General features: G+C 55.4%; 2 protein-coding genes across 4 annotated transcripts; both read right to left on the bottom strand.

The window, feature by feature from the left end:
• Positions 1–204: 204 nt before the first annotated feature.
• Pcbp4 (poly(rC) binding protein 4) lies at positions 205–10,810 on the bottom strand. 2 transcript variants are annotated; one of them, XM_026383971.2, is made up of 13 exons: positions 10,625–10,810; positions 4,121–4,277; positions 3,757–3,780; positions 3,613–3,645; positions 3,267–3,383; positions 2,909–3,040; positions 2,620–2,748; positions 2,294–2,368; positions 2,078–2,122; positions 1,938–2,001; positions 1,765–1,817; positions 1,504–1,673; positions 205–1,088 (listed from the first exon to the last, which is right to left on the bottom strand). In XM_026383971.2, the coding sequence occupies exons 2-13, from the start codon at positions 4,199–4,201 to the stop codon at positions 800–802; spliced, it is 1,212 nt and encodes a 403-aa protein (XP_026239756.2). In that variant the 5' UTR covers positions 4,202–4,277; positions 10,625–10,810; the 3' UTR covers positions 205–799. The 2 variants fall into 2 exon arrangements, with proteins under 2 accessions (XP_026239756.2, XP_026239757.2); XM_026383972.2 differs by lacking the exons at positions 3,757–3,780; positions 4,121–4,277; positions 10,625–10,810 and having other exon boundaries at positions 3,267–3,378.
• A 1,003-nt stretch (positions 10,811–11,813) lies between these two features.
• On the bottom strand, positions 11,814–15,916 carry Abhd14b (abhydrolase domain containing 14B). 2 transcript variants are annotated; one of them, XM_026383955.2, is made up of 4 exons: positions 15,860–15,916; positions 14,778–15,013; positions 13,166–13,407; positions 11,814–12,846 (listed from the first exon to the last, which is right to left on the bottom strand). In XM_026383955.2, exons 2-4 carry the CDS (start codon positions 14,986–14,988, stop codon positions 12,667–12,669), a joined length of 633 nt encoding a protein of 210 aa, XP_026239740.2. In that variant the 5' UTR covers positions 14,989–15,013; positions 15,860–15,916; the 3' UTR covers positions 11,814–12,666. The 2 variants fall into 2 exon arrangements, with proteins under 2 accessions (XP_026239740.2, XP_026239742.2); XM_026383957.2 differs by having other exon boundaries at positions 15,820–15,895.
• Positions 15,917–16,488: the final 572 nt, after the last annotated feature.

Here is a 16,488-nt window from a genome sequence, read left to right on the forward strand (position 1 = left end):
CTGGATCAATTCGGTGCTCATAGCAAGGCTGGACAACATGACCCACACCAAAGAGTCTTGGAATCCCAGAACTGGCATGTGAAAGGGGCTGTGGCCCAACTGGGGCTGGTGGATTCACAGATGGGAGGTCCTCTGGGGCTTCAGCTATACCCATTTTCTGGAGGTTTTGCCACCCCAACACCAATATTTCAGAGCTTTCTGGTCGCTGAGAATATTTATTCAAAAACAGGGATTGAAAAAACTGTACAGAGTGTCTGCTGCTGAGAACTGGGCCCCTGCCCCCAGGCCACTCCCCCAGCTACCCGGCAGAGTCGCCTCTTTGGGTTGCCCCCTGACAAGCCCAACCAGTCCATTCCAGTCAAAAGAAGATCAGTGGAAGCAGCAGGAATCTGCAGGGAGGTGGAGAGAAACATGGCCCCAGCGGACCCTCAGCCCTCCTCCCTGATTCCTATAGTGGGGCAGTAGGCCAGGAAGCCCTAAGGGTTGAGAGTACATGGGTGACCACCCTCCCTGGTGGAGCACTAGGGAGGCCCCTGGCTGCTTCCTGAATCCAAGCACAGAGCTGAAGGGGTACTGCCTCCTGTCCTGGGGCTGTCATAGCTCCCAGAACCCTGGGCCAGAAACTGCCCCCTCTCCAAGAGGGGGAACTCCAAAGACCAGGGCAGGGTAGGGGGTGCATCCATGCGTCTGGCATTAGCGGTGTTTGGGACCCCAGGGTGGAGCCTCCATGGGCAGGTAGGATGCGGAGGCAGCCCCCTGCCTGTGGTCCTGCCTGCCCCCGCCTGTGCCTCAGCTGGCCTCAGTAGGGGGAGAATTTCTGCCGCTCAGCTTTCTTGCTCCCATTGGCCGCTGCCATCTTGGCAGTGTAGGCTGCCAAACCCGGGGGTGGCCCTGGGGAAGCAGGTGGTAGAGCCAAGAAGGGCACAGGCTTGAGACCGATGAAGTTGGAGAGGGAGATGGCATAGGGTGTGCCCAGCAGGCCTGGGGGAGCTGTGGGCAGGGCCGTCAGGGGCGGCGAGAAGGGGGCGGGCAGGTCTGCGGGGGCTGAGCCAGGCGTCCCCCCAGAGGTAGACTTGGCCGTCTCTAGACTGGAAAGAGGGATATAGAGGGGAGATGAAGGGAAAGTGGAAATGAGACAGGAGTAATGAGGGCAGATTATGGCATTAGATTAGCCAAAGGACAGGAGAGAAGAGACAGGTTGAATGTGTTTGGGAGGAAGATGGGCAAGGTGGAAAGGTGAGAAGGGCAGAAAGGACAAGCAGATATAGTATGGGGAGAGAGCAGAAATGGGGTGACCAAAGGTCCAGGGAAAAGAGCAGTGGAGAAAAAGGATATGAGAGATGGGTACAGAGGAAAAAGATGAGGCAACATGGGTGACTTAGGTAGAATACCATGAGGAAAGGGAAGGATGTAGGGAAGGCAGAGGATCAGTCCAGAAGGAAAGGGGGTCGGCTCTCCCCTCCCCACCTACAATCACCCCACTGCCGCCCACCCCATGCTCACCAGGCAGTGATGAGGTACTGAGCCAAGGCGATAGAGACTGGCGAGCCAGTGATGGTCACGTGCCGCTCACCAGCACCCTCAGCTTGGTTCCCTATCTTGATGTGTGCCCCTGACATCTGCCGGATCTCACTGATCTTGCTGCCCTGACGCCCAATCACGCAGCCAATCAGCTAAGGAAGGAAGAGGCAGAATTTAACCCTGGGCAAAGGTCGGATTCCCAGATCCTTTACCCATCCTCCAGCCACCCCATCCCCTGCTCACGTCATTGGGAACCAAGAACTCCTGTGAGCTGGTCTGTGCGCCAGGATCCAGTCCTAAGGTGGAGAAGAGAGACTGAATGTGGTTCTAGGTCTCTCAGGGCCCCCATTTCCATTCTAGGGGGCTGCCTCGCCTCAAGGGATCTGCCCCTGCCTCCTTCTGCAGAGGCTGCTTACCTGGCACCACACTGGGTGAGGCAAAGGGGACTGCATGGCCCGAGAGCTGCTGGAGCTTGGTGACCTGTGCCAAAAAAGAGGGGTCAGAGGTTAGAGGAGGCTTGATTTAGGAAGGCGTGCTTGGGCTGTAGGTCACTTACCTCAGCAGGAGTCACAGCTCCATACTGACCCTGGACAGAAAAGCCCTGAGGGGACAAAGTGATGTTAAAAGGTGGTTACTGTGACAAGCCAGGGCAGCTGGGCAGGACCACCCCTCCCCATCTCCTCAGATACCCAATTCCCTTTTCCACCCCCTCCCTCCATCTTGATTCCCCTTCTTCGGTAATTCTTCCTGTCCCTCCCGCTGTTCCCCTTACCTGGTTGGCAGAGAGAAGGACAGTACCTAGAGAGAGGCTCGGATGATAGGGGATAGTGGCTCCTTTGGGTGGGGACTAGAAGGCACAAATGGGAGACTCTGTCAGAATCCTCTCAGGCCCCGGTTCTCTCTCTAAATGCCCAGTGGCCTCAAGGCCCTCCCCCCCCCGTGACCCCCAGATAAATGCATTCCTACACTCTGGAGCTCAGACTCCATCCCTGAAGCCCTGCCCTGCCCCATCTGGTGTCATGGGCATAGGCTTTGGGCTGCCAGACAAAGAAGGCCCAGGGCCCATCTCCTGCCCCCCTCCCTGATCACAGGCAGCACCTCCAGGATGACAGCGCAGATCTGGCGCACACACAGAATGATGGCATCAGGCACCCCGGACACAGTGACAGCACGCTCTGTGGAATTGGGGAGCAGATCCCCTGCCACTTGCACTTGGGCACCTGTGGTCTGCAAATAGAAAGCAGGGGCTATGTCTGGCTACTCGGAGAGCCCAGAGAAGGGCTGCCCAGCCTCAGGGCTCCCCGGAGGGTCTGAAACCATAAGCCCAGCTCCCCTCTCACTATTAACAGGTGGGGTCTCCCTCTAGGTGGCATCCTTCTTCCCTCACCTCTCGGATTTCCTTGATCTTGGTGCCAGCCTTCCCAATCAGTGAGCCACACTGGCTGGCAGGGATGACAAGGCGCAGGGTCACCGGAGGTCTGGAGACATTGCCACCATTTGCAGGAGCAGCACAAAGGTCCTGGAGCAGGGAGATGGTGGATTGGCCACACACACTCCCACTCCTCCTTCCAACCCTCATCACGCCCTGTTCTGCTGAGGCATAAGGAGGTACCCTCCCCAGTCCTCCTCCAAGGGAACACTGCCCTGGGCTTGACCTTCCCTCCCATTCATTGCTACTATCTTGAGTAGGAGTCAAGTTTCTCCCAGGGAACCACCCTTGGACTCCCACCCAGCCATCCACAGACCTCATCCAGCTTAAAAGCAATCATGGAGACTGCATGGAAGACAGCTGCTGTAGACCCAGTGATGGTGGTGATGCGTTCAGGGCACGAGCCCTCAGAGATGGTGATCCGGGCACTGCTCTGCGGGTACAGGACAAATGCTGGGCAGCAGGTGACCTTCCCCACTCTGGGACCAGGAGTCTTTCTGCCCGTCCAAGTCACCAGGCCCCAGCCAAGCCTGGAGGCCACCACCCTCTCAGGCACTCACTGGTCATTGCAGATGGAATGGTTCAGGGAGAAGATGGGACAGGGGTCTCCCCTCCCTTCCATATCAAGTACCCTGTATTCCTCCCCCAAACTCCATCCTCACCTGTTCCCGGATTCGCTTTACAGTCTCGCCCTTCTGTGGGAGACAAAGCAAGAGAATTGCTCTTAGCCAGAGTGGTCATGGCCTCCTACCCTGGGCTGAGGCCTCAGGTTGAAAAGGATGTAAAGAGCAGAACTAGGCACCTACCTTCCCAATTATGCTGCCCACCTCCTGCAAACAAGACAAAAATATAGTTAGCCAGGCACAGTGGCACACGCATGTAATCACACTGGCTTGGGAAGCTGAAGCAGGAGGTTCATGAGTTCAAAGTCAGCCTCAGCGTTTTAGCGAGGCCCTAAGCAACTTAGACTCTCTCTCTAAAATATTTTTTTTTAAAGGATGTGGAAAAGAATACAGTTAGATGGACACCAATGTCTCAAGGATGATTCCTCCCCTCCCTCAGATAGGGGATCCACAGAAGACAAAATTCCTGAGATCAAATTTGCTTTGGCCCAGCTTTGCCCTGCCTTGCCTCCAACAGTCCCAAGCCTTGGCAGCCCCACCCACTCACCTTCCCGTGCATCAGCATCCGCAGTGTGAGGGTGATGCTAAGCTCTGGCTCCTCCTCCAGCCCCGCATCTGAGCTGCTCATCCTGTCAGGCGGGGCTGGGGCCACAGTAGCCAGGGAGTGCGTCCACGTCCACGTTCACGTTGTGGCCTGGCCGGCTCTGGCAGAGGCAATGAAGAAGGGGTTTCAGAGAGTAGCCCAGTTCACCCTGCTCCTGCCCTTACACAGGGACCCCAGAGCCAGACTAGTTCCAGAAAAGGGAGATAGAATAAACTTTGATTTATAAATGTCCCTGGCTGAATATAGTGGTACATGCCTGTAATCTCAGTAAGTTGGAAGACTGAGGCAGGAAGATCACAAGTTCAAGGCCAGCCTCAGCAACTTGGCGAGCCTCTAAGTAACTTAGCAAGACCCTGTCTCAAGCTAAAAAAAAAAAAAAAAAAGAAAAAGAAAAGAAAGAAAGAAATTAAAGAGCTAGAGTGTAGCTTAGTGGTAAAGTACCCCTGGATTCAATCCCTAGTATCAAAAATAAATATCCCTCTGACCAGTGTGCTTTGTGTGTCTCGATAGCTGTGTAATAGGTCATTTAATCCTTCTGGGCCTCAACTTCCCCATCTTCAAAAGGGATATCAATTTTCACCCTCAAGTTATGAGAATTAAAATGAGATAAGTGCATTCATAAAGTACCCCATTTCTCTCATATATTAGAGGAAGGCTGGGGTTGTGATTAAATGCTTGACTAGCATGCCTGAGGCTCTAGGTTCTATCCTCAGCACACCCCCACAAAAAAAAAAAAAGACGAATCAACCAGGAAACTTATGAGAAGTAAAAAAAAGGCATCCTCTTCCCTGAAAGAGAGGATCCCTGTGGATAGAATCTTGAAGGTGGAATTAAGGTTGAAATTTTAACTTTAAATAAAAGGAGGAGAACTGGGCACCTCCCTTCCCAATTATATTGCCCACCTCCTGCAAACAAGACAAGAATGGAGTCAGATGGACACCAAAGGCCCAACTATGGCTCCTCTCCTCACCCTGGCAGGATGAGGCCAGAGCCCACTGGCTTTTGTGCAAAGCAGCAGCTGGATAGTAAGCTGATGCAGAAAATGGAGATCTTGAAGGGAGGGTAGCCAGGTGGGTGGTGAGGCTCTAGCCCTTCTGCCCTTCCTTCCCCCTGTCTGGCAAAGGCCACCCCCAGAGGCGTCCCATCTACTAGAGGTCACTAGAGTTGAGGCTCTGTGCAGATAGCTCTGGGCAGGATGCACTCAGCACTCAATAGGGGCGGGGGTTGGTCAGCAGTCGGCACAACAGTGTTTCCAATCCCTTTCCTATTTGTGGAGAATGGCCCTGGGCACAGAAGGCAAGAAACATCCAGGCTGGCCACATTCCCTGCCTTGAACACTTTCTACTGTATCACAAAAAACTCGTTTTGAATTCTGGGGTCTCAGTTTCCTCACTTATAAAACAGATGATGTTTCCTTGGGACTGTACTTGGTAAGAAAGGTATTTGGTGGGCTGCAAGAATGTCAAGGCCATTAACTGATGGAGGAAAGTGGAGCCTGAGATTAGCTACTGGGATTAGCTCAGCCACCAACCCTCCCCACCCCGACCCCTTTTCATGCCCCAATTTAATCCTGAACTTAATCCTGCTTAGAAATCCTTCTTCAGAGGCCATCTCCCTCCAAGGTTCAGCTTTTGATGAGGAGCTCACTGAGGGACCAAAACACATGAAAGACAGGGAGTGGGACCAACTGATGTCAAATCTGGGCCCAGACTAAGCCCTCTCCCTACAAATTTCTTCTACCTGGAAGACTATGGGGGCAAAGGATGAGTGTACTGGATATGAAACACCTGGAAGGCCTCTCGATATCTTTCTCCTCAGCCCCCTGTCCCATTCTAATACAAGGGTCAAGGGCACAGAGCTCTGTCCAAGGCCCTCTTCTAACCTTCCCTTGCACTAGTGGAGCATAGGTGGGAAGTGGAAAGTGGGGCTCTCAGCCTGTTTTTTCTCAGGAAACCTGAGCAAGCCACTGTATGGCATGCCGTATCCTTTTTCTCATCTATACAAAATGAGGATGACAGCTCTGTTCCCCGGCTCATTTCCCTAGGCACCTGCTCCTCCTTCCATTTGAGTTCTGCCACAGGCTCACCAAAGGGTAGAGATCAGCAGTAGACGCAGGGACTGTGCTCTCTGGACATCCTGGCCAACCTCTTGCTGGCTGCCCTTGCTAGACATTCCCCTGGCTGCCTGCACTTCCCCCATCAAAGCACTGTGATGACGTGCTTGGTTTCTGTCTCCCTGGGCAGCCAAGCCTGGGAGCCCCTTAGAGCAGGAGCCAAGGCTGCCACCTTCTGCTTGTGTCCCCTGGGGCTCAGTTCAGAGCTGGGCCAGAGAAGGTGCTCAAACATCCTGGTGATCTGAGATGAATTCACTGCACAGAAAGGGAACCTGATACCTAAAGAGGGTCTTAACCTGCCCAAGGTCACAGAGAGAAGGGGAATTAAGAGACTAGCAGGGTCCTACCTGCTAGCACGGGCCTGAGTCAGGCCCCATGCGTGTCCCCTTTCGGGTTGCTCTTGTCTAGGTCTGCTAGTCCTCTTTCTGGAGGTCGGGCTTTTCAGGGTGGGATTGCAGGCTTTGGTTGTCTCAGAAACCCCTGCCTGGCTAGTGGACAGTGGCTAGTGGCTAGTGGGTCTTGTTTGGAGAGGACTGACAGGTAGTCCAAAGAAACAGTCCTGAACTCCAGAATTTGGGGGTGGGGCAAAGGGATCACTTTGGGGTGGTATCCTTTGGGAGAAATGACACTGTCCCCATACCGTCTCATCACCTCTTGTAGCCCCAGGAAAAACAGGGCAGGAGGGCTGGAACCTGGCCAGAACTGGAGCTCCTGCCATGAAAAAGACACCTGGGTCTGCAACAGAGACTCACTGCCCTAAATTCAACTGGTGACCTTGGCCCAGCCTTCTCCTGATCTCAGGACCTCAGTTTACCCACCTGAACTATGTTTGGGGGATGGGATGGGGAAGAATTGCTGGTTTCTTTGTGTCTTTTCTGTTCTGAGAGACCCTCAAGGTCTTTCCTGTCTTTCAGAGAGAACAAGGGGTCCTGATCTATGTCTTTCAGATTATTCTCCTATAGTCCTAAAAATAAACAGCCCCGTTAAGCTTTACTGGCTCCCCTGCCCTCCCTGGGGCTCTAGAGAGTTACTTGCTGCTCCAGTCTGGTGGGTCTTGGGTCTCTGCTGGGCCACCCACGTGGCAGCCACACATCATGCCACACTGACCTCCAGCTCACCTCTGAGGGTGCCCAGCCCCCTCTGGTCAGCAGGGCTCCCTGGCAGAACATACCAAGCTCAGATCAGGCCTCTGACCTCGGGCTTTCCCTCCTGCTCCCCAGGCCCCCTCCCCAGACCCGGTGCCCACTCCTTCTGTCCCTGGCTTCCTGCCACTCAGGCTGGAAGGGGTGGGGGGGTGACAGCTGTGTAAGCGATGGTGGCTGCCCCCTTCCTGCCCCTCCCCCCCAGCTGTCTCTCTCCCATGACAGCTGCCCAATCAAAGGGCCGGGGGCTTAGCCAGCTCCCCCCACATGCAGGGATCAAGTGTCCACCCTGGCTTTGTTCTGGAGCAAGAACAATCCTGGGGAGGGGAGGGCTCCTGGGGCTAGGCAACTCAAGTAGACTGGCCCACCCCTTGGGGATTCCCTTGTCTCTTCTGGCCAGAGTATCTGGACCAGTTGGGGCCTGTGGACCCACCTGGATGAGAGAAAGGGGGATCCAGTCTCAGCTTTATCCCCCACCTCACATCCCTCAATTTCTCCCTCAGCTCTCCCAGCTCCCAACCTAGCAGCTTACTTCTCCTATTCCAAAAGCAGTCATGCGGGCCACACCCAGTGATGCTAGGGAATGGCTCAGAGCATCAGGCAAGGCAGGGTGTGGCAGGAGGTGGACACTGGGCAGGGGGCAGGGGGTCAGCATGGAGGGCTACTGGCTCCCCTGCCTGTAGCCTAATTGAGGGATGCTCACCCTTGCTGATTAGCTAGACCACCACAAAAACTGCCCCTCAGACCATGGGCCCAGCCTCAGCCTTTCAGTCTCCCTTTGGAGGGAGAAGGGGAGTATAGGAGAGCAGTCTGGGGTCTATAAGCTCCAGACTCTGGTTTCTTGCTTTGGGTCTATTTCATAGACAAAGTAAAGAAGGAGGAGCTTGGAAAGGGGACCTCTGATAAGGTCCCCTTATCAGAAGCTATAAATGCTACAGCCTCCCCTCCTCAGGGCATCATTAGATAGCCCCAAAGAGTCTTCACAACCAAGGGAAACTAGATTGGGCTCAGGAGAAATGCCACAGCACCACTCACTGGTACCCACTCCTGCATGATCTCGCTCAAATTGAGAAAGGTCTCTGGCTTCCATTCTTCATGCTAAAGACAGCGCACTTTCTCTGCCGCTCAGTAGCCATGATTCCCAGAACCCAAAGAGTAAACCCATAGACAGGCAATCAAGGCCCTTCATGGTCCATCCCCTGCTAACTCTTCTTGTCTCATCTCTACCCCATCCCCCATACAGGTCAGGCTGCAGAATCACCTCCTACCACCTCCAGGCCTCTGGGCCTTTGCCCAGGCTGATGATCCCAGTTTGAAAGGCCCATCCTCCTCACTCTCTATCAAAATCCTTCCCAAATGCCACCTCCTCTGTGGAGCCTTCCCCAACCTTCCAAGTCAGATGAGACACACTCAGGCCTCTGTGCCCCCAAAGATATGGCTGTAACTCAAAGGAATCCCAGTTGAGCATTTCAGAGCCCGTGCTTCCACTACCCTGAGAGATCCAGGAGGATAAGAAATTTGAGACAGGACCAGGCTCAGAATACAGGCAGAATTGTTAGGGCTCACAGGGCCTGAGATCGCTAGAGACCATGAGGCTCACCTAAGGACCCAGGGTTGAAGGACTAGCCACATGGGCAGAGAGCCAGGCTCTACCTGGATAAGATTCTCAGTTCTTTCTCAGCACCCAGTAGCCCCTACTCCTGCTGTTTTGGGGGGTCTAGAGGCTCCCTGGGCATGTTGCTGGAATGAAGAATTTGGACTGTGTTTTGAGATTTCTAGGGAATCAGAATAGGCCACCCAAGAAGGGGGGTTGTAAGAAGCACTAGAGCATGGGATAGGTTTCACAGAACTGAGTTGGGTTCAGCCTATCACAAATAGAAAGGCTTCACCAATCAAGAGAAGAACCCGAGGTCCAGAATATAAGGGAATTGTTTGTAAGACTAAATGCCACAACTGGCAGACTGGGAGAACCCAGGGTCCACCTGGGCAGCTCAGTGCTCATTCCTCAAGAGGTTGGTGCCACTGGGCAATGGTGATGGAGACTGGAGGAGAGAGGCAGTGATGGGAGTAGGGTAAGTGGACAGAGCCTGTCTGGGGACACAGGGTGGGGCAAGTCAGCCTCCCCAAGGCCTGGGCCTGCCAGGGTGTGTGGGCCGCCTGCTCCCAGCCCCCCACCCTGGGCATGCAAGGAGAACAATCCCCTTGTGTTTGGGCAGTCTGAGCCTGCATGCTGATGAAGGCTAGGGGGTGGGGGCAGGGATGGGGGTGCCTTGCAAGTTGAAGGGGTTCCAGGACCTGGAGGGGTTAGGAGATCTTCAGATGTGGAAACAATATCGTACCAGGTACTGGTCCTGAGGCCATGAGGGTAACCCCAAGGGCTAGATCTCAGCCCCTGGGGAGTGCCTGGGGTCTAAGAGCTCTTTGTGGGGGAAGGGGGAGCCCTAGGGACACATGTCCTGTTGGTCCAGCAAGAAGGTGATCATCTTGGGCTTGTTGTGGACCCAGAGCCCCATATTCTGGGAACAGGGGATGCAAGTGGCTTAGGGTACATCCCCTTGAAGACCACTCCCTTGGGTGTTGGGGTGGGGCGGGGCCCTGGGTGCCACAGGTCTCAAGATGGCGGTCCTGGGATAGGGGAGTGAAGAGGCAGGCACCTCCCTCCCCAGGCCAGGCAGGCAGAAGCGCCAGGCTGAAGTGAGTAGCAGAGACCCCCACCCCCCAGGACCCCAAACAAGAAGCTAGGTCAGAACCTAGGAGTTGAATAGGAATAGAGCAGGAGGGACCACTTTTACCCCCAACTACCATCTGCATACACCCTTGGCCTGGAAGTCTGTGTCTGGTTCCTCTGAGGACTGCAGAGAATGGGAAGGGGTGTGTGCAAGCCAGGAGCTGCAGGAGAATAGCAGATGTGGACAGAACCCCCAACACAGGGCAGGCTCAAAGGACAAAAAGCGCGAAAGGGATGGGGCCTCAAATCTGGTACCTAAGGTCCAGGAGCCCCTGCCTGGTGCTGGGGGCTCTCCTGGAAGATCAGTGCCCCCCACCTGTGCAGGCCTCAGCCCTATGGGGCAGGGAACGTGTTCCTCGCAGTCTCCCAGGACCCCAACCCACGTACTCGGGCATCAACTCTCGGCCCCCAGCCGAACCCCCAAACTTCGCTGCCCGCCGTGCCCCGCCCGGCCCGCGCCCTACCTCGCTGGGGCTGTCCTGCGGCGGCGGCGGCGGCGCGGCGGCTGGGCCGCTCAGTCCCACATTGTCCCCGGGAGAGGCGGCCGCTCACAACTGCGAGTGACATCAGCTGCGAACAATGAGGGGTTTGACAGGCGCGGAGCCCGGCCGGCCCGGAGCCCGGCTCCGCGCCCCCCCCCCACCCCCCCGGCCCGCCTGGCCCTGCCCCTCCCCGCCCCCTCCCCGGATCCGATTACAGCTCGGCGGGCCCGCCCCAGCCGCCCCAGTGCCGCAGCCGCCCGCCCCGCCCCGCGCGCCGCGGTGCGCCCCGAGCGGCGGCCGCTTCCGGGCAGGCTCTGGCGACCCTTCCCCTGCAGCTCCCAGAGCCCTCGGCCGTGGCGGAGCAGGGGGTCCAGCTTGAAGCGTGGTGTCCAGCCACGGTCCTCCCCGCGTCCCCCCCACTGCGCCAGGCCCTGGAGCCCCTCAGCTCCCACCCGGCCAGTCCTTCCGACCCCGCGTATCTGCTGAGCCCCCTGCATCCTCGACCCCGGCCCCGGCACTAGTCCCTGCGCTGCCGGGCTCCCAGTTCTGGTCCCTCGGACCTCAAGCTTGGACCCTCTGCCCCGCCCCAGCTCTCCTCGCTTCTGCTCCATCCTCTGCTCCGGGCTCTCGCCCACCAAGACCCGCTCCCCTCAGCCACCCACAGCTTCCGCACCGCACGTCTCGGCCCTGATCCGCGCAGGACAGGTTACCCGACTAGCCGGAGGAGGGGCCTGAGAGCCGTGTGGCCCTTATGCACCCCGCCCCGTGATTCCCCCAAATCTACACCCAGAAATCCTTTTGGGGTTAGGGTCCAAAGGGATGGGGCACCGTTTCAGTTCTTTACTAGGGAAAGAGTAGGGGGAGGAGCCGAGCGGTTCCCAAGTCCCCTACCCCTCCCCCACTCCATCGGGAGCAAATATTCCTCCCCCTCTCCTGTAATCGGCTCAGCCTGGTCCCACTGACCTCCACCTCCCCCCACAGCTGAGTCTCTTGGCACCTGGGTGTGTGTGGGTGGGGAGGGGAATCCAATCTCTCTTTCCTTCCATCTGGTCTGGTGGACAAAGGGCAGGGGGACCATCTGGTCCCGCCAGGGTGGGGGAGGGGCCGACAGTGGCAGTCCCAAGGGGCGGAGGTAGGGGCGGTGCTCCGGAGACAGCAAGAGCCTGTGGGGTCTAATTGCAGCACTTTATTTCACCCGACCTTTACAATCCATCTTCCTACCCCAACCCCCAAACCTCAGGGCAGGAAACAAGCTTAGCTGAGAAGACCCAGGCCTGATAACCTGGGAAAGTGTGGAACGCCCAGAAGGAAGGGGGCAATTCTGGGCTGGGACCAGTTGCAACCAATGGGTGGAGCCTCGGGCTGGCCACATCCTGAGCAAGAGAGTCACCAGCAAGGGATGGCGTGTGAGGTCCCCAGTGAGGTCTGCATGTGTGGAAGTGTACATGTGTAAGCACTTGTGTTATATGCATGCAATGCACACTGCACATGAGAATGTGCATGCCAGTCGAGTTACATACACCTGTATGGTTTGGCTCCCAGGTGAAAGGTCCTATTTGGGAACATAAACTCAAATGTGTAAGCATGCAAGTGGCCTAAGAGGGCTAGAGAAGTGGAGGAGGGAGTGGCTGGCCTGTAGGGCTTAAAGAAGGAGGTGGAGGTGGAGGGGAGGAGAGGGCAGGGGAGGGGAGGGCAGGGGAGGGGAGGGCAGGGGAGGGCTGGGCAGAGTAAGGAGTTAAGGCCAAGCAGAAAAGCCTGTAGGAGAAACTCATCAATTACCCTCCACCAGGTTATGTTCCTCAATTCCTGAGGGTTTTTTTCCCCCCTCTTGATTTTACCTTCTCAATCTGTCACTGCAAGAGAAAGCAGAAAAAAGGCAGACAGACCCCAAAAGACAAGACTCCATATAGACTTATAGACAGACAAACCTGTTGCATGTGCATAAGCCAGAGCCCATGTAGGAGAAGAGAAAGATTCCCAAGGCAGGCAGGAAGGCAGTCCACCCCCATCTGCAAGGCTGAGCCTCATGCTAGCCCCTGCAGGAAGTCCAGCAGCCCTGCATGCCACTCCTCAGGCTTATCCAGGTAACAGGGGTGCCCAGCCCCCTCCATAACTAGCACACGGTGGTTGGGCAGCTGCTTCAGGTGCTCAAAGCTGGTGTGACCCATGGGGTCCTGGTCTCCATATACAATTAGGGCTGGAGTCTGAAAGGAAATGGGAAAAGAGTCAACAGGGCGGGCCTGCCATTCCAGCCTCCTGAAGATCAGTTCTAGCCATCAGCGGTGACACACTGAGACAAGCTGGATCAGTAGGTTGGGGGCTTGGATTTGTGTCTGCCCCAGCACACAGTTTAGTACAGAGCTTAGTACAGAAATCTGATAAGTACATCAAAAGGATGGAATTTGGCAGTCATTTCCTCCCAGAGGCCACCCATTGGTTACCCAGCCCCCAGATGAGGAAGACTCAGGGATGGACCCTTCCAGGCTCCTGGCAGGGGTGTCTCAGCTTCCCACACAAGGGTACCTTCACATTGGCATAGTCGGCAGCACTGATTTTGTCAGTACAGATGGGGGCCACTGGCACATAGCCCCGGAGCTGGGAGCCAGGGGCCGTGAGGAACGGCAGGGAGTACATGCCACTTAATGATGGACTGATCACAACTGGGGAGCCCAACTCCAAGGCATCCACAACAGCCTTCAGGAAGCTACCAGGAACCAGCTCACCAATAGGAGCAGGGGCTGCGGCTTCCTTGGAGTGGCCCAGACCTGCAGAGATTCAGGTATGGGAAAGGCAAGACAAGGATAGTGAGTGGGAAAACAAAGGTCTCTTCCTCCAGGAAGCCCTCCCAGGAACCTCAATCTCTCTGTGCCCAGGTTCCTACTTATACCCAGTAGCCCAAGTTTACAACTATGGTGGCCTAATCTATCATAAATATGGCAAGCATAAGCATTTCCCTCCATACTGTGCCCACCTTTCCCACTAACAGTACCCTGAAAAAAAATCAGGATCTGAAATCTAACAGTGCTGAATCCAAGTTCCAGTTCTCCATTTACTGTCCATGTGACCATTAGCAAGTCCCTTCAACCCTCTCTCAGCTGCTCAGTGTCCCCTGATAAAAGAGGATAACAAAAGTACCTGCCATTGAAGACTATTGTGGGAAAATAAGTTGATTAATTTAAAGGGCACCTGGCTGTGAATTAACACAGAGTGGGGTCCTGGAGGACAGTGGCTGAGGGGGCCGCTTTTGCACTCATACCTTCCCTCTCCAATCAATCAGTCCCACCTCCCCACCACCATACTGTGGATTGAACCCAGGGGCACTCTACCACTGAGCTACATCCTGCCATTTCTTTTTATTTTGAGACCTAGAACTTTCGATCCTCCTGTCTCAGCCTCCAGAGTTGCTAGGATTATAGGTCTGCCCCACTGCATCCAGCCAGTCCCCATCACCGGCAATTTAGCTCCAGACCTTTGCCCTGAAGCTCAGCCCAACCCACTGTTGGAACAATTCCTACAGGCTGGAGGCCTGCCCTTGAGCCCTGAAACCTTACCAACCCTGGCCTCTGAGGGGATTAGATCAGCCAGGCCTCCTTTCCCACACTTGACAGCAGGGCTGGGGCCTGCAGTCCAGGTTTTAACAAGCTCTCTGGAGGCTGTCCCTACCTCCTCCAGTGCCCAACTCAGAGATCTGCATGTGGGATGACAACTACCCATCAGGTGCTGCCATGCCCTCCAAGTTGCCAGGAGATTCAAGTCTCACTCTTCTAACAGCCTGTGAACGTGGCTCTGTCAAAATACTTTAACTTCCAAAGAGCTGAGTACCCATTTCTGTATGTCAGACACTAGCCATATACTCACATGGACAGTCTTATTCCATTCTCACTAAGGGCAACCCCATACATGAGTGCAGTATCTCCTCCCATTACAGATGAAGAAATAAGGCTCAGAGACACCTCCTCGGGTAATAGCGAGAAGCTGAGTGGTGTCCAAGCCCCATCTAGATCAATAGTGGAGAAGCTCAAAGATGCTTACAGTGTACACCCAACTCTTACGTCCTCCTAGTCCTCCCATCCCAGGCCCTGGGTCTGAGATATGACCTCCCCAACCCCTACCCAGAAGCATGCTCCAGAAGTACCTGGCAGATCAATGGCCACAGCCCGGTAGCCAGCCTGGGCCAGCCTGTGCAGTGTACCAAGGTTCTTCCAGGTTTCAGAGGAGAAGCGGATACCATGCAATAGCAGCACAGAGAAGCCAGTGGCCTGCCCACTTCCAGGCCGTGCCTCCCGGAAAAAGAGGCTCTGGCCCTGCACCTGGATGGTGCCCTCTAGCTGCTCCACACTTGCCATTTCTGCTGCTGCTGTTCTGAAGTGCCTGTGGTTCAAAGCCAGACTGATGAGGAGCCACAGAACATCCTGCCCAGGTGGAGCAGGGAGGCTCTCAGAGAGGGGTCTGGAGTGGGTAGCAAGGAGGCCTCCAGGGCTTTAGAAACAAGCTTCAAGGTCATTTTTGCCTCTGCCACTCACTTAATTGTGTGACCTTGGGCCTCAGCTTCCTCATCTGCAATATGGGGATAATAAAGCCTACCTCAAGAATTACGAATTTTATTAAGAGTTTAAGAAAATAAATAACAGCGGAGCTCTTCTACAGGTTATTGTTCTTATCGCTATTATCCTTTTGTACAAATGGGGACAATGCACTAGGATTAGTTTATAGGTAGTTAGGATTACATGAGGCCACGCATGTAAAATGCTCGCATCAGGCACCATGTTTAGCACACAGTAAATGCTCAATAGACAAAAAGTAATTTGCTTATCAACCTTATCTTCCCCAACGCTCTGGTACAGGTCGGGAGTTGGCACTGCAGGCGGTAGGAGCCAAAGTTTACAATAAAATGCCCATTTTCTAAAGACCGAGAAACTCAAGTGCCCAGCGGGCAAGAGCTTTGGAGTTCCAGCCTGCAAGGGGCACAGGGTGCTCAGTGTGCTAACGGCTGGGGCCCAACGTGTTGGCTAGGGGAGCGGTCAAATCCTCCCCGCTACGGTTCACTCGGTCTACTCCCGGGACCAAGGTTCGGCTCCCTAGGTCTGGAGGACCCATGCGGAAGCAGGGCAGCACAGAAGGAGGGGATCTGGGAAGCCAGATGGGAAGACTTGGGGTAGGTGGGAGTGGGTTCTGACCAGAGAGAGAAATAGTGCGTCGGGCTTGCAAGTTGGGTACCTGGGGAGCGGCGTAGTCTCGCGCACACCGGAGGCAAGCGAGTGCCCGCAGCGGATGGGGAGGGAAACAGGGAAGAGGTTGACTCCAGGGCCGGGGCGGGAACAGGGGCTGGGACCCGGGCTGGGATCCAGGCGGGGACCCGGCCATGCTGCAGGGCGCCCTCTTGTGGCCACAAGCTGCCTCCGGGTCCGTCCACGCCACTAAACCCTCTTGTTCTTATAGAGACCTTAGTTTCCCCAAGCCACTCGGTCCCACATGCCCCAGGCGCGAGACTGGAAGCGGTCCCGAAGCCCTCAAGACATGCCCACTGTAGACTCGGTACACCTTGAGGATGCGGGCTCTTTCGGAATTGCATCCCTGTGCTGCTCCCTTCTTGCCCACTATCACCCTCATCCCCAGTCAGGTCTGCCCAAGCAGAGTTGTACTCTGGCATAGAATTAATGTTCTCAGGTTTGAGTGCAAAGCTCCGTCAAAGTTCACCCCGGTGGGGGGCTGGGGATGTGGCTCAAGCGGTAGCGCTCGCCTGGCATGCGTGCGGCCCGGTTCGACCCTCAGCACCACATACAAACAAAGATGTTGTGCCCGCCGAAAATTTAAAAATAAATATTAAAAAATTTAAAAAAAAAAGT

Source organism: Urocitellus parryii, chromosome 2, assembly GCF_045843805.1.
Source record: "Urocitellus parryii isolate mUroPar1 chromosome 2, mUroPar1.hap1, whole genome shotgun sequence".
Classification (NCBI taxonomy): domain Eukaryota; kingdom Metazoa; phylum Chordata; class Mammalia; order Rodentia; family Sciuridae; genus Urocitellus; species Urocitellus parryii.

Excerpts from the sequence above, each read along its gene's own strand:
- Pcbp4 (XM_026383971.2), bottom strand. The coding sequence starts at position 4,201 with ATGAGCAGCTCAGATGCGGGGCTGGAGGAGGAGCCAGAGCTTAGCATC. Across the intron at positions 3,781-4,120 it reads GGATGCTGATGCACGGGAAG|GAGGTGGGCAGCATAATTGG; the intron begins GTGAGTGGGTGG and ends TCTTGTTTGCAG. Across the intron at positions 1,818-1,937 it reads CTCACCCAGTGTGGTGCCAG|GACTGGATCCTGGCGCACAG; the intron begins GTAAGCAGCCTC and ends TCTCCACCTTAG.
- Abhd14b (XM_026383955.2), bottom strand. The coding sequence starts at position 14,988 with ATGGCAAGTGTGGAGCAGCTAGAGGGCACCATCCAGGTGCAGGGCCAG. Across the intron at positions 13,408-14,777 it reads TGTGGCCATTGATCTGCCAG|GTCTGGGCCACTCCAAGGAA; the intron begins GTACTTCTGGAG and ends GAATCTCTGCAG. Across the intron at positions 12,847-13,165 it reads CCGACTATGCCAATGTGAAG|ACTCCAGCCCTAATTGTATA; the intron begins GTACCCTTGTGT and ends ATTTCCTTTCAG.